Raw genomic sequence first — 15,930 nt, forward strand, 5'->3', positions numbered from 1 at the left:
GAGCCACCGCGCCCGGCCTTTTTTTTTTTTTTTTGATGGAGTCTTGCTCTGTCGCCAGGTTGGAATGCAGGGTCGAAATCTTGGCTCACCGCAACCTCCGCCTCCCGGGTTCAAGCAATTCTCCTGCCTCAGCCTCCCAAGTGGCTGGGACTACAAGCGCCTACCACTACGACTGGCTAATTTTTGTATTTTTAGTAGAGACAAGGTTTCACCATGTTAGCCAGGATGGTCTTGATCTCCTGACCTCGTGAACTGCCCGTCTCGGCCTCCCAAAGTGCTGGGATTACAGGCGTGAGCCACTGCTCCTGGCCTACGCCCAGCTAATTTTTGTATTTTTAGTAGGCATGGGGTTTTACCATGTTGCCCAGGCTGGTCTCAAACTCCTGACCTCAAGTAATCCACCCACCTCAGCCTCCCAAAGTGCTGGGATTACAGGGTGAGCCACTGATCCCGGCCAACAGTCACTTCTAAAACCATTCTCTTTGAAGAATATTGCAGAAAGCTACACCAGTTACTCCATAAACACCATATAGTGGACAGCAGGGTCTGGAGGCAAAGGCATTCAACTTGGAGTCAGCCTGGTCAGAAGCCCCTGCTCTGCCTTGTCCTGTGACCTTAAGCAGGTAACTTTGCCTCTCTGAGCCCCAGTTTCCTCATCTATAAAATGAGAAAAGTTGAGTTCCTTGTGCATTTTTCAGATCAGTGGTTTTTACCCACTCTGTATTCTTTTCTAATTACTCTTTACGCACAAATTGTTTTTGGGTCATTTCTTGCCACAAAGTTGAGATCCTAGAAAATATTGAACTTTTAGTTTCTGAATGTTTTCTATTATCAAGGCCAGGGTGAAATTTTACTGGCTTTTGTTATAAAAGCATCAGGTTGTTCACCCAGAAGAGGACTGGCTCTTAAGAGGGGAAGATCAAATAAATACACATATTGCTAGTACTGGACTGTGCGCCCAGCTCTGAGCTGGTGCTCTTGAGTCCTCTGGGAACTGTTCTACAGTGTGGACATGGGTCTCTGGTGAGCCTCTAAAGGAAGGCATAGAGTTACACGGAGAAGATGGTCTGGATAGGGTGGCTGGAAGAGTGAGTAGTCAATGAATACAGAGAAGAGAGACACAAAGGAAATGCATGCAGAAAAATGCAGAGTACATGAGGTTTCTGAAGGAAAGAACAAACCCCAGGGCCGGGCACAGTGGCTCACATCTGTAATCTCAACACTTTGGGAGGCCAAGGCAGGCAGATCACGAGGTCAGGAGATAGAGACCATCCTGGCTAACACAGTGAAACTCCGTCCCTACTAAAAATACAAAAAAAAAATTAGCCGGGCGTGGTGGCAGGCATCTGTAGTCCCAGCTAGTTGGGAGGCTGAGGCAGGAGAATGGTGTGAACCCGGGAGGCAGAGCTTATAGTGAGCCGAGATCATGCCACTGCACTCCAGCCTGGGCAACAGAGCGAGACTCTGTCTCAAAAAACAAAAACAAAAAAAAAAACCCCAAAGTTTGTAAAAGAGCCATGGGCTGGCATTTATTGAGCACTTGACAATGAGGCAGGTGCAGCACTTCATGTATGTTTAATCTTCACAAGTGTTTTTAGTGCATCATATTATTTATGCTGTATGGAAGAAACTGAGGCTCAGAGAGGTTATGAAATTGCCCATGGTCACACAGCTTATAAGATGGCATAGCAAGTGTTTCAATTCACAGCTCCCTGATTCTGAAGTCCAAACTCTTGGAGTTTTTCATTTGTTTTGTTTTGTTTTTGTTTTCATCCTTGAGGCAGGGTCTCTGTTGCCCAGATTGGATATAGTAGCACAATGACAACTCACTGCAACCTAGACCTTCCGGGCTCAAGTGATCCTTCCACCTCAGCTTCCCTAGTAGCTGGGACCACAGGCACACAACACCATGCCCAGCTTTTATTTTCTTTATTTGTATTTTATTTATTTATTTTTGAGACAGAATTTCACTCTTGTTGCCCAGGCTGGAATGCAACAGTGTGATATTGGCTCACTGCAACCTCCGTCTCCCAGGTTCAAGTGATTCCCTTGCCTCAGCCTCCCTAGTAGCTGGGATTACAGGCATGCACCACCACGTCCAACTAATTTTGTATTTTTGGTAGAGACAAGGTTTCACCATGTTAGTCAGGCTGGTCTTGAACTCCTGACCTCAGGTGATCCATCCGCCTCAGTCTCCCAAAGTGCTGAGATTACAGGGGTGAGCCACTGCCTCCTGCCTTATTTTACCTTATTTTATTTTATTTTGTATTTAGACAGAGTCTCACTATGTTGCCCAGACTTGTCTTGAACTTCTGGGCTCGAGCAATCCTCCCACCTTGGCCTCAAAAAGTGTTTAGATTACAGGTATGAGCCACTGTGCCTGGCTCCAAACTCATCATCACTAATGGCTCATCTGCCAAGTGCCAAGAAGGGGAGCAAAGTGCTCTAAAAGGCCAAATAAGAACTTATATCCTGGTGCACAGAGGCCATAAAGGAGCCAGGCACCTGGGAAAAGAATAGATGCTCTGGGTGAATGAATGAATGGCAGCTGGGTTGGTGTTGGTGTCAGATGCTGCAGAGGAGGGAAGGAGGGTGAGAAGCGATGTCCTGAGTAAATCGTAAGCGTGTCTGATATTGTCATTCATCCCAGCACATCCCAGTCCCCTCAGTGGCAAATGGGGGAGGGGTGTGAGGGGCAGCCCTCGGACTCCTGCAGCCCCTCCAGGAGGGCAAAGGTGGGTGGGTATCTGAAAGAGCATCTTCAGCTCACAAAGGTGTCCCCCACCTCTCACAGCAGCCAGGCTTCTGCAGGCTAGGCCCTGTCAAGCTTTCTGTGCTGAATTCTCTCCCAAAGAGGGCAGGCTGCTTCTCTGAGCTCCCCACCCTAAGTCGCACAGCCTGGCTAGCGCAGAGCCCCTCCTGACTCTGACCACCTTTGTCTTTTGCCCTTCAGACAGGACAGCCGCTGAGCCTTTCTTTTTCTTCTATTCCACCTCACTCCTCCCCCTCCGTGGACTCTTCCAGGTGTTGGAACCTCAGGATGAAATGTTCTAGTCCTGGCCAGGCGCGGTGGCTCACGCCTGTAATCCCAGCACTTTGGGAGGCCAAGGCAGGTGGATCACCTGAGGTCAGGAATTCGAGACCAACCTGGCCAACATGGTGAAACCCCATCTCTACTAAAAATATAAAAATTAGCTGAGAATGGTGGCAGGCGCCTGTAACCCCAGATACACCGGAGGCTGAGATACGAGAATCACTTGAACCCAGGAGGTGGAGGCTGCAGTGAGCTGAGATCGGCACTCCAGCCTGGGCGACGGAGAGAGACTCTGTCTCAAAAAGAAGAAAAGAAAAAAATGTTCTAGTCCTTTCCTTAGCCCCAGCCTACTCTCTTGGGGGCCCTTGTATTCCCACTTTGTGCCCACTGCTCTACTCCCGTGTGCCCTGTGCCCTTTCTCTGTCTGTTTGTGGCTCTCACTCTCCACTCCCGGGGACCCTGCACTTCCTCTGGCCTACCTGGCTCCCCCAGCACAGTGCTTTGCCTGTGAGGTATAGCAACCTGAATGCTAAGTATGTTTTCATGTCTTCTCTTCAATTATGAACTGTCAACGTGTGTCTGACTTTTGCTTGAATTGCTTATACAGTAGGTTCTCAATAAATAACCAACATGTGAGTGCACTCTGCAAGGTACATTCTCATTCTCCAGTTCGCCTGTGTATGATGCTGTCTTCGGTCTCTTTCCTCATTCCCTTAGCCTGAGCAGGGTCTGCCAAAGCCTCGCCTAGATTCCAGAAGGTTGCTCCTAAAATCCAAGCTCTTGAGGAATGGGCCAGCTGGCCTGAGTCTTCTCTGGCACTCACATTTGTTCAGCCTGCCACATTCCCCTTTATGTCATCATCTCAGTTCTCCTCATAGCATCTTTGGGAGCTGGATCTCATTATTGTTCCAACCTCCTGCAGGAGCAAACTGAGGCTTCAAGCAGAGGAGTGGCATACAGTCAATCAACAACAGAGCTGAGAGACAATCCCAGGTCTCCCACCCTGCTTTGCCTTTAATAAGAGTTGTCAGACTGGAGTTAATCAAGACAGAAATGATTCAAGTAAATGTGGAGATTACTGATGGCTTGCTACTTTCTATAGTTGTTTTATTTTATTTATTTATTTATTTATTTATTTATTTATTTATTTATTTTTGAGATGGAGTCTCACTCTGTCACCCAGGCTGGAGAGCAGTGGTGCTATCTTGGCTCACTGCAACCTCCGCCTCCTGGGCTCAAGCGATTCTCCTGCCTCCCGAGTAGCTGGGACTACAGGCACACTTGGCTAATTTTTGTATTTTTAGTATAGATGGGGTTTCACCATGTTGGCCAGGCCGGTCTTAAACTCCTGATTTCAGGAGATCCACGTGCCTCAGCCTCCCCAAGTGCTAAGATTACAGGTGTGAGCCACCATGTCCGGACAACAGTTGTTTTATCTTAATAGAGGTTGTCCTAGAGACTTTTGGATTTGTGGGGGTTGCTTGAGGAGGGTGGACTTGGGTTTGCAGCAAAAGCTTCAAGATACTCTCTGAGAAACGGAGTCTTGACCACTGACTGATATAAGGCCACTCCTGGCTGAATTCCAACCTCCCAGGACAGGATGGGAGAGGCAGGGCAGGGAAAACCAGATCACAGCAGCTGGCGGAATAGGTGGGAGGTGAGGAGAAGAGTCTGCAATGTCCGCACATGGGAGCCGAGGAGCTGGGACTGCAAATGCAGACAGCCCTTTCAACATGACCTGGGATAGAGAAAGACAATGGGAAGTTGCCGTAGGGTTGTAAGAGAAGCAGGTGGCTCTTTAGGTACTTGTGGGAATGAGCCAGTAGAACAGAAGAGGCTGAAGACAGAAGAGAGAAGAGACCATGGAAGAGTGAGCACTTACGAGGGATGAGAATACCTAGAGTTATTAAGGGGGCTGGGGAGGTAGTTGTAGATAACATGAACCCCAAGATTGACAACCATATTTGAAAGAAGATGCTATTGTGCATTGAATTGTGTCCCCCCACCTCCAAAAAAATATATTGAAGTCCAGCCCAAGATTAGAAGTATGGGAGTGGCCCCACATGGTCTAACAGGGAGCCACAGCAGAGGTTTTGGGCTCATGGAGGCTAGTTGAGTGGGAAGGACAGACAGCGTAAAGGTGAAAGTGGCTCTGGTTGCAGTAGAGGTAGTGTGGCACAGAGGAGAAAGCATGAGCACAGTCACTTCTGGGCTGTGCCTTCGGTTGTGAGTGAAGCATGCCTTAAAAAAATTTTTTTTTCCTTTTTTTTGAGACGGAGTCTTGGTCTGTTGCCCAGACTGGGGTGCAATGGCACAATCTCAGCTCACTGCAACCTCTGCCTTCCGGGCTCAAGCGATTCTCCTGCCTCAGCCTCCCGAGTAGGTGGGATTATGGGTGAGCACCACCACGCCCAGCTAATTTTTATAGTTTTAGTAGATGTGGGATTTCACCATGTTGGCCAGACTGGTCTTGAACTCCTGATCTCAAGTGATCCGCCCACCTTGGCCTCCCAGCATGCTGGGATTACAGGCATGAGCCATCATGCCCAGGCAAAATCTTGAGTTTTGTCTTCAAAAGTAGTCTAGTTGGTTGTCTGCTGCCTACTGTTCACAAGTTTATTTTACAATAAAAAAGAATGATCCCCTTCCCCCATCCTCAAGTGACTGATGCTCTTGGAAGATATTCCAGCTATATCCTGAGTAGTACTGTGGAGAGCCCCATTCTGAGAAGCATGAACTTTGAGAAGCAAGGTAAAGCCCAGAATCCTTTGTCTCCCCCATGGCCTTGGCATGGCCCAGACTCCCTCTCCAGTCTTCTCTGGCCACACCCCTCATGCCTGTGCCCTGAGCAAATCCACTTCCCGCTGTTCCTTCTGCCTGGAATGCCAGTCTTGCCCTGCCCTGCTGGGTGGGAGGTTTTCTTTTGTTCCCAAAGTCCCTTGTGTATCTGGTACTGTGGTGCTCTGTTGTCCTGGCTGCTGATCCCTAGACTCAGCACCCTGAGTCAGAACCCACTTCCCTTTTTGGCCTTCTTGCCTCTCAAAGCATTTTTTACCACCTCTTTTAAAGCACTCAGGTTCCACAGACAGTGGTTTGGGCCTGATGGAAATAATGTTTTAGATCCCCAGATATGGCGGAAATAATGTTTTAGACCGCCAGATATGGCAGGTTTGTATTGATAAGTCATGCACTTGTTCAGGTTTCCTCTGGTTCCTGGGGGCCCTGAAGAACACCTGCCACAGGGTGCTTCTGGTTCCATCCATTGTGGGCATGGCACCCCCTTCCTGGGCTGAGCAGGAGCTTCTGGAAGCTGGGACCATGCTTCTCCTGTCTGTGTGTGTCTCCCCCACAACAGCCTCTGGCCTGGAGTGGGCAGTGGAATATTCCTTGCTGAAATGGAAATGTGTGTGACCCTGGCTCTTGACCTCTCCCCTTTAAGTTTCTCTGCTCTTAACTCCTTGATTAAAATGTCAAGTAAGCAGGGATCTGTAAACCCATTTTTAATTCCATGGGGAGTGGAACAGGGCTCCATTTTAAATGCCCTTTTGCTGTGGCTGGCATGAATAATCATCTCTTAAATGACACGCTTAGAGAATGGAAAAAGTAAGACTCTGTGTGCAGGGAGTGGAGGAGGCCACCCCTGCAGGGATCTAGTAGTCACTGTTTTTTCAGCACTGCCCCAGGGGAGTTGGCAATTTAGGCAAGGGACCAAAACATGCCATTAATCAACAAAACATTGGTTCAGAAACTGTGGAACATGTAAGCTAGAAGCATCCTCAGAGGTGCTATTGAATGTCCCCCCACCTTTTTTGTTTGTTTGTTTTTTTGAAATGGAGTCTTGTTCTGTCACCCAGGCTGGAGTGCAGTGGTGCGATCTCGGCTCACTGCAACCTCTGCCTCCCAGTTCAAATGATTCTCCTGCCTCAGCATCCCGAGTAGCTGGAACTACAGGTGTGTACCACCATGCCCAGCTAATTTTTGTATTTTTAGAGATGAGGTTTCACCATGTTGGCTAGGCTGGTCTCGAACTCCTGACCTCAGGCAATCCGCCTGCCTTGGCAGTGCTGGGGTTACAGGCATGAGCCACCATGCCCAGGCAATCCGCCTGCCTTGGCAGTGCTGGGGTTACAGGCATGAGCCACCATGCCCGGCCTAAATACCCCTATTTTAGAGATGGGGAAATTGAGGTCCAGGGAGGGAGGCTGCTGTCTGAGGATACACCAGGAAGAGATGTCACAGCCTGCCTCTCTAAGTCTGACAGAGTCCCAGGAGGAAGCCAGGCCACCCCAGACAAGGTGACCAAGCATCCGGTTTGCTTGGGACTGAGGGAATTCCTGGCACGTGGCATTGCTAACACTGATACAGCCTCAGGCAAACACCAGTGGTGGTCATCCTACCCCTATGGGTCATGGGTCATGGTTTCTTTCTCTGGCTGTACAGCCTTCCAGACAAGTTCTAGAAAAGAGTGAAAAAGCAGAGGTATCTGAGGCCCAGTCTGTCACTTGGACCCAGCAGGACCAATGGTCCAGCTCGCAGTGAGGTGGGCCGCCAGGCCTAAGGTGGCTGAGGCTCTAAAGTCCCAGTGTCTGCCTTGCTGGGCACTTCCCCCTGGGCCTCCAGCTCTGCCTGTCTTTGACTGTTGTGCTCTATCTGTACAAAAGACATGATTTTTAAAATCTCTCTTGGGCTATTTAACTTTGATCTCTGTAAACATTTCTTTCAATAAATGTACATCCACATGGTATGTATTTTGAGAGGCTCTGTTTAGCAATGTGCTGGCAAGTCTTTCTGATGTTCTGCAATTTAGGGAAATCCAGCTAGCTCTGTTCCTTGCTCTCTGTGTGACCCTGAGTAAATCCCACATCTCTCTGAGTCTTGGTTTCCCCATGTATGAAGTGAGAAATGCTAGTATCTACCTTGTTGAGTTGCTCTGAGAAGTAAAGAAGAAACAATTGCAAATTGCCTGGCACCTAGTAAGCACTCAGTAAAAGGTAGTTTTTTTTTGTTTTGTTTTGTTTTTTTGAGACTTTTTTGGTTTTTTGAGTCTTGCTTTGATGTCCAGACTGGAGTGCAGTGGTGTGATCTCTATTCACGGCAATCTCCGCCTCCTGGGTTCAAGTGATTCTCCTGCCTCAGCTTCTTGAGTAGTTGGGATTACAGGTGGATCTCATCACACTCAGCTAATTTTTGTATTTTTTGTAGAGACAGGGTTTCACCATGTTGGCCAGGCTGGTCTTGAACTCCTGTCCTCAAGTGATCTGCCCACCTCGGCCTCCCAAAGTGCTGGGATTGTAGGCATGAGCCACTGCATCTGGCCAAAATGTAGCTGTTCTTATCTCGACTCCCTGGTGGCTCTAGGTCCAGTTGGTCCCTACCTCTGAGGTTTGGAGGAGTCAGCCAGGGCTTAGTGAAAGCACTGGGATCCTCTGTGGATGGAAATTTCAGATTTCTCCTCCTGGCTCCTGCAGGTTCAGAACTTAACTCCGCTGTTAAATATGTATTAGTTTCCATGCAGAGGAAACTAATAGGCTTTTCACCGGAGCTTCTTTTCTTCTTAAATTCTCAGAACAGAGCTGGATTCTGAAGGAGGCTCATGTCTTCTGTATACAGAGCTGCCGTAATCCAACAGTAAGGGAGACTGGACGTGGGCAGGTGGAGGTGGAGTCAATGGAGGAGAGCAGGGCTGTGGGGCAGGACACTGGTCTGGGCACCAGGAGGCAGGGCTTGTCCCAAGTCCACCCCACATGTGAGAGATGTAAGCAAAGCCCTTTCCTCTCTGGGTCTCTGCTTCCCCTCTGTGAGATAAGTAGGTCAGAGTCAGTGATCTCCAAGGCCCTATCTAGGTCTTGATTCTTTGACTCTAGGCTCCTATATCCAGCCCTGTGCTACATACACAGTAGGCATTGATAAAGATGACATTTAATGATTGTTTAATGAATTGATATATGGGGCAGGGGACGTTGCTAACACTCATGGGGACTTTGACCCTTCCCTTTCTCTTCCATGGGAAGGGTCTGGCCCTGGTGTGACATTCACTTTTTTTTTTTTTTGAGACAGATTCTTACTCTGTCACCCAGGCTGGAATGCAGTGGAGCAATCTTGGCTCACTACAACCCCCACGTCCTGGGTTCCAGTGATCTCCTGCCTCAGCCTCCCTACTAGCTGGTATTATAGGTGCCCACCACCACGCCCAGCTAATTTTTGTATTTTTTAGTAGAGACAGGGTTTCATCATGTTGGCCAGGCTGGTCCCGAACTCCTGACCTCAGATGATCCGCCTGCCTTGGCCTCCCAAAGTGTTGGGATTACAGGCGTGAGCCACCATGCCCTGCCGTATGCACTTATTTGCTATCCATCCCTGGCAGCACGGTCCTGAAGAGAAGTGTTGAGGGCCGGGATATCTGTCTCCCCTCCCTGGGGTCCCAACCCTGACTTTCTCCTTCCAGGGGAGGAAACCTCTCTTCCAACTGAGCTCCTCTGGAAAGCAACCAAGAAACCTCAACTCCTTTTATTCAAATAAACTGGCCTGTAGACCAAGGCTGCCCTACCTGATTTCTAGGGTACCTGCAAGAGTGACTCTGGTTAGCCCAGGATGCTCAGGGCCCTGATGGCAAGAATGACCTTGACAAAAGAGCAGTTCAAGAGCTCTGCTGTTCTTAGAACAGATGGGGTGGGCTCGCTTTCCAGCTCAGGCTTCCCTGTGGGAGCTCTCACCTAAACTCACTGCACTTAAACTCTTTGCAACTGTTCCAAATCAAAAGGCGAGGCTCTCAATTCATACAGCAAAAGTTAGATGATGGCCATCAGTGTTTCCATTGGGAAGAAAAGGGATTATCCATCCTCATTCACTGGCCACAGCCAGTCTTCTTTCTCTTTCTCCTGTTATGATCAGTTCTTCCCCATTTGGGGCTTTCACTCTTGAAATTGGTTCTATCTCTCCAGGACATTCTGCCCCTCATCTCCTGCCTCAGGTGACAGCCCTCGGGGCTCAGCTGAAATGGCACTTCTTCAAAAAGGTCTTCGCTGACCTCTAATCTAAAATAGGTGTCTCTACCACAGTTTTTGTTTGAGTTCTCTGTTCTTTTCCAAAATAATACTCACTGGCATTGGTGTTTCTTTTTTTGTTTATGTATGTCTATTCCAAGTTTCCCCTACTACAGTTAACGCTTATGGGGCGATGCCTTGTCTTTTTCATCAGTCTATCCCTAATATCTGGTCATCTTTTCATTTCTTATAATCTCTTTTTTCCCCTTTTTTGAATTAATATAGTCTCACCAGTTTTCTTTTCTTTTTCTTTTTTTTTTTTTTTTTTTTGAGACCAGGTCTTGCTCTGTTGCTCAGGCTGCAGTGGTGTGATCATAGGCGCCTCAAACTCCTGGGCTCAAAACAATCCTCCCACCCCAGCCTTCCCAGTAGCTGGGACTACAGGTACATGCCACCATACCCAGATAATTTTCTTTTCTTTTCTTTTTCTTTTCCTTTTTTTTTTTTTTTTTCAGACACGATCTCACTCTGTCACCTAGGCTGGAGTGCAATAGCGAGATCTCAACTCACTGCAAGCTCCGCCTCCTGGGTTCAAGCAATTCTCCTGCCTCAGCCTCCCAAGTAGCTGGGATTACAGGTGCCCACCACCACGCCTGGCTAATTTTTGTATTTTTAGTAGACAAGGAGTTTCACCACATTGTTCAGGCTGTTCTTGAACTCCTGATCTTGTGATCCACCCTCCTTGGCGTTCCAAAGTCCTGGGATTACAGGAATGAGCCACCGCACCCGGCTTTTTATTTATTTATTTATTTATTTTCTGAGATGGAGTCTTGCTCTGTTGCCCAGGCAGGAGTGCAATGGCACAATCACAGTCTTGGCTCACTGCAACTTCTCACCTTCCGGGTTCAAGAGATTCTCCTGCCTCAGCCTCCTGAGTAACTGGGATTACAGGTGCACACCACCATGCCTGGCTAATTTTGTATTTAATTTTTTTACTTTAATTTTTTTTGTAGATGCTGGGTCTCATTATGTTGCCCAAGCTAACCAGCCTGCTTTATTTTAGTTAGTTGTTATGAGGCATATTTTTATCTGCGTCTATTTTAGGTGTTTCTCTTATAAACTTGGTTTTGTTTTACTTTTAATCCAGCCTGACAATTTTTTTGCCTTCCTAATTTAGTTCATTCACATTTATTATGGTTTTTACTGTAGTGGCTAGATATGTTTCTATCATATTTGATACTTTATCATTATCTTTGTTTTTCTATGTTTTAATTTCCTCTCTTTTCATTTGGATTTAATTATTTTTCTCATTCCTTTTTTTCCCTCTAGTAGTTGGAGAGTAGTATACTCTACATTTAGTCTTTTAATAACTATCCTATAATGTTCAACATTTGTTCTTGTATCTCAAGCTTATCTGAGGCTCATTTTCTCTTTTTCTGAACTATTTCCTTTAAACATTCCTTTAGTGAAGGTTTGTTGATAAACTTAATTTTCCTTTGTCTGAAAATGATCTGATTTTCTTATCATTCTTGAAATATAGCTTCATTAGTTTAATTGTAAGTTGATTGTTCTTTTTATTCCAGCTCTTTGAAGACATTATTCTACTGTCTTCTGGTTTTCCATCCTTGCTTTTGAGAAGTCTGCTATCAATTTAATTGTTTTGTTTTGTTTTGTTTTGTTTTGAGACAGCGTTTCACTCTTGTTGCTCAGGCTGGAATGTAATGGTATGGTCTCCACTCACTGCACGCTCCACCGGGTTCAAGCAATTCTGTCTCAGCCTCCCAAGTAGCTGGGATAACAGGCATACGCCACCATGCCTGGCTAATTTTTGTATTTTTAGTAGAGACGGGGTTTCACCAGGTTGGTCAGGCTGGTCTCAAACTCCTGACCTCAGGTGATCCACCCACCTTGGCCTCCCAAAGTGTTGGGATTACAGGCGTGAGCCACCACGCCCAGCTGATTTAATTGTTGATTGATTTTAAGTAATCTGTCTTTTCCCTCTGGCTGCTTTAAGTTTTTGTTTGTTTGTTTGTTTTTTAAGAGACATGGTCTTGCTCTGTCATCCAAGCGGAGTACCGTGGCCCAATCATAGATCATAGCTCACTGCAGCTTCGAACTCCTGAGCTGAAGTGATCCTCTCATTTTAGCCTCTCGAAGAGCTGGGACTATGAGTGCACACAACCTCATCTGGCTAATTTATTTTATTGTATTTATTTTATTTTATAGAAACAGAGCCTTGCTTTGTTGCTTATGTTGGCCTTGAACTTCTGGGCTCAAGCACTCCTCTTGCCTTGACCTCCCAAAGTGCTGGGATTGCAAGTGTGAGCCACAGCACCTGGCTCCTTCCCATTTTTGTTAGCCTTTTGTTTCTTACTTATGTTTTCAAGTAGATCTTTTATTTCTTTAAACTAAATGTTATTATAGTCTAATCATAGTAGCTTAAGTTTTTATGGGCATAATTATGCTGTCAGTCATGTCTGTTGATGTCACTTCTGATTGTGAGGTCATGTTTACATACACTTTATATCTAGGAATTCTTTGCCATCTGGATTGAGGGCAGTCTTCACCGGAGAGATTTTCATTTGCTTCTGCCACTTTTAATTAAGATACAGCTTGGGCAGGGCACAGTGACTCACGCCTGTAATCCTAGCACTTTGGAAGGCAGAGGCGGGCAGATTACTTGAGGTCAAGAGTTCAAGCCGGGCGCGGTGGCTCAAGCCTGTAATCCCAGCACTTTGGGAGGCCGAGACGGGCGGATCACGAGGTCACGAGATCGAGACCATCCTGGCTAACACAGTTAAACCCCATCTCTACTAAAAAAATACAAAAAACGAGTCAGGCGAGGTGGCGCGCGCCTCTAGTCCCAGCTACTCGGGAGGCTGAGGCAGGAGAATGGTGTGAACCCGGGAGGAGGAGCTTGCAGTGAGCTGAGATGCGGCCACTGCACTCCAGCCTGGGCAACAGAGCAAGACTCCATCTCAAAAAAAAACAAAAAAAGAGTTCAAGACCAGCCTGCCCAACATGGTGAATGAAACACTGTCTCTATTAAAAATACAAAAATTAGCCAGGCGTGGTGGTGGGCACCTGCAGTCCCAGCTACTCAGGAGGCCGAGGCAGGAGAATTGCTTGAACCTGGGAGGCAGAGGTTGCAGGGGGCCAAGATCATGCCATTGCACTCCAGTCTGGATGACAGAACGAAACTCTGTCTCAAAAAAAAAAAAAAACCAAAAAACAGCTTGTATTGTTTTGGACCACATCTTAGCACATGAAGTATATGCTTTAGGCCCTAAAACTATAAGCCAAAGCCACACTATAGTTATGAATTCTCAACAGGAGACTTTTTTGCCCTGGTTGCCAGAGGTTGGGAGGAAGGATGAAGAAAATGGTATAAAATTAGATAGTGGTGATAATTACACACACACACACACACACACACACACACACACACGAAAAACCATTGAATTGTACAATTTAATTAAACTATTTATTTATTTATTTATTTATTTTGAGACGGAGTCTCGCTCTGCTGCCCAGGCTGGAGTGCAGTGGCCGGATCTCAGCTCACTGCAAGCTCCACCTCCTGGGTTTACGCCATTCTCCTGCCTCAGCCTCCCAAGTAGCTGGGACTACAGGCGCCCGCCACGTCGCCTGGCTAGTTTTTTGTTTTTTTAGTAGAGACGGGGTTTCACTGTGTTAGCCAGGATGGTCTTGATCTCCTGACCTCGTGATCCACCCGTCTTGGCCTCCCAAAGTGCTGGGATTACAGGCTTGAGCCACCGCGCCCGGCCAATTTATTGAATCTAATCCTCGACACTGTCTTGGCCTCCCAAAGTGCTGGAATTACAGGCATAAGCCACCGTGCCTGGCCTTTTTTTTTTTTTTTTAAGACAGGGTCTCGCTTTGTCACCCAAGCTGGAGTGCAGTGGTATGATCTTGGCAGGTGGATCACTTGAGTCCAGGAGTTTGAGATCAGCCTTGACAACATGGGGAAACCCTGTCTCTATAAAAATTACGAAAAATTAGCTGGGTGTGGTGGTGCGCACCTGTAGTCCCAACTACTCAGGAGGCTGACATTGGGAGGATCGCTTGAACCTGGGAGGCAGAGATTGCAGTAAGCTGAGATCACACCACTGTACTCTAGCCTGGGCAAAAGAGTGAGACCCTATTCCCCATCCCACCCAAAAAAAAGTTAGTTGCCAACATTTAAAAATCAGGAGTTAGCCGGGCATGGTGGCTCATGCCTGTGATCCCAGCACTTTGGGAGGCTGAGGCTGGTGGATCACCTAAGGTTAGGAGTTCAAGACCAGCCTGACCAACATGAAGAAACCCCATCTCTACTAAAAATACAAAATTCCCCGGGCGTGGTGGTACATGCTTGTACTCCCAGCTACTTGGGAGGCTGAGGCAGGAGAATCGCTTGAACCCAGGAGGCGGAGGTTGCAGTGGGCAGAGATCGCACAATTGCACTCCAGCCTGGGGAACAAGAGTGAAACTCCAACTCAAAAGAAAAAAAAATTCAGAAATTTTCACTTAAAATCCAGATACCGGTTCCTTTCTAAATCAAGTCAGCAGAACCAGTGATCTTGGGCCTGCACGTCCAGCAGTGGCTGCCCCTTTAGATCAGACATTTAAAAAAACCAGTCTCACAGGCACCTCTGGCCCTTCACTCATCCAGTCAATGGCAGACCTGGGCACCAGAGCTCTTACAACTATACTTGAATCTCTATTCAGCCAATCAAGAAATTCTTCATAAGTCTATCAAAGTGAAAGGTCACATTCAACTGTCTGGTACATAATGGTAAGAGCGTGGACCTTGGAGCCTGACAGCTTTATCCAAGTTCAAGCTCTGCCATTTATTAGCTGTGTGACCTTGAGCAAGTTACCTAACCACTCTGTGCCTCAGTTTCCTTATCCTTGTGATGATGACAACACTCCCTCCTTCCAGGATTGTTATGAGACTTACACGAGTTAACATACATGAAGTCTTAGGAAAGTCTCTGGGACATGCAAAATGAGAAGAGTTACAGAAGGAAGTTGACCGTGGCATTGGTAACTGGAGGCTTTGAAGGTGTCCAGGAGTGTGTGTGAAGCCCAGCACTGCCACTAGTTAGCTGTGCGGTATTGGACAAGTCATTTAGCCTTGCTGAGGTCCTTTTAGTACTTGAAGGGCCTCCCCAGAGTGGCGACTCCACAGATGGCTACTATGTTCATTAAGTGCCTGCTAACCTCTTGGCTTCATTCCGTAGCGTTCACTAGCCCTGCTTCCCACCCCTTCCAGAGCTGGGGACTGGATACTGATCTGAAAGAGGGCTGAAAAGAACAAAGAGGCTCTGCTGGGCACAATGGCACCATTGTGAGCTCACAGGGCTCACAATTTCCTTTCTGTCCTTTCAACCTGAAGGGATGCCATTTGGGGCCTGGGTGGGAATGCATGGGGGCCCATACAGAATTCCACCAGCCGACTTCAGGGAGGGTCAAAGTTGTGCAGGATGCCAGAGGAGGGACAGCCTGCAGGATCCTGTGCAGTAGTCTCCTTGTTTTGTAAATGGAGAGCCTGGAACTCCAGTGGGATGGAGACTTGCCTGGCACCACAGGGCAAATCAGCAGCGGACTTGGTGCTGGAAACAGAGCCTCACATGGGGGGCAGCAGGGGGCCCCACTGCTCCAGGCCATACCTTCCCAGAGGACATTTGAGACATTTTGACTCCAGACATTTGACCTTTTCTCCTTATGGAGTTGTCTATTCTATCATTAAACACACTGACAAGATGCAGCAAAACATTTATCTTGCAACTTAAATAAATATTTAGAAAATACCTAAACCCTGATCATCTTGTTTTGTCATGTTTTCCCTTCCTTTTAAAATAACAGCTTATTAAGATATAATTTACATACCACAAAGTTCACCCTGTT

At 47.1% G+C, this 15,930-nt stretch overlaps 1 protein-coding gene across 1 annotated transcript in view; it reads left to right on the top strand.

Annotated features, from left to right (window-relative positions):
- Positions 1-5,655: 5,655 nt before the first annotated feature.
- The window catches only part of MORF4L1 (mortality factor 4 like 1), a 56,423-nt gene continuing 46,148 nt past the window's right edge, over positions 5,656-15,930 (top strand). Inside the window, exon 1 of the mRNA XM_077938357.1 lies at positions 5,656-5,785. Within this exon, the coding sequence (XP_077794483.1) occupies positions 5,671-5,785 (115 nt within the window). The 5' untranslated portion in view covers positions 5,656-5,670. The remainder of the gene's footprint in view (positions 5,786-15,930) is intronic.

This window comes from Macaca mulatta, chromosome 7 (genome assembly GCF_049350105.2).
Source record: "Macaca mulatta isolate MMU2019108-1 chromosome 7, T2T-MMU8v2.0, whole genome shotgun sequence".
NCBI classification, from domain to species: Eukaryota; Metazoa; Chordata; class Mammalia; order Primates; family Cercopithecidae; genus Macaca; species Macaca mulatta.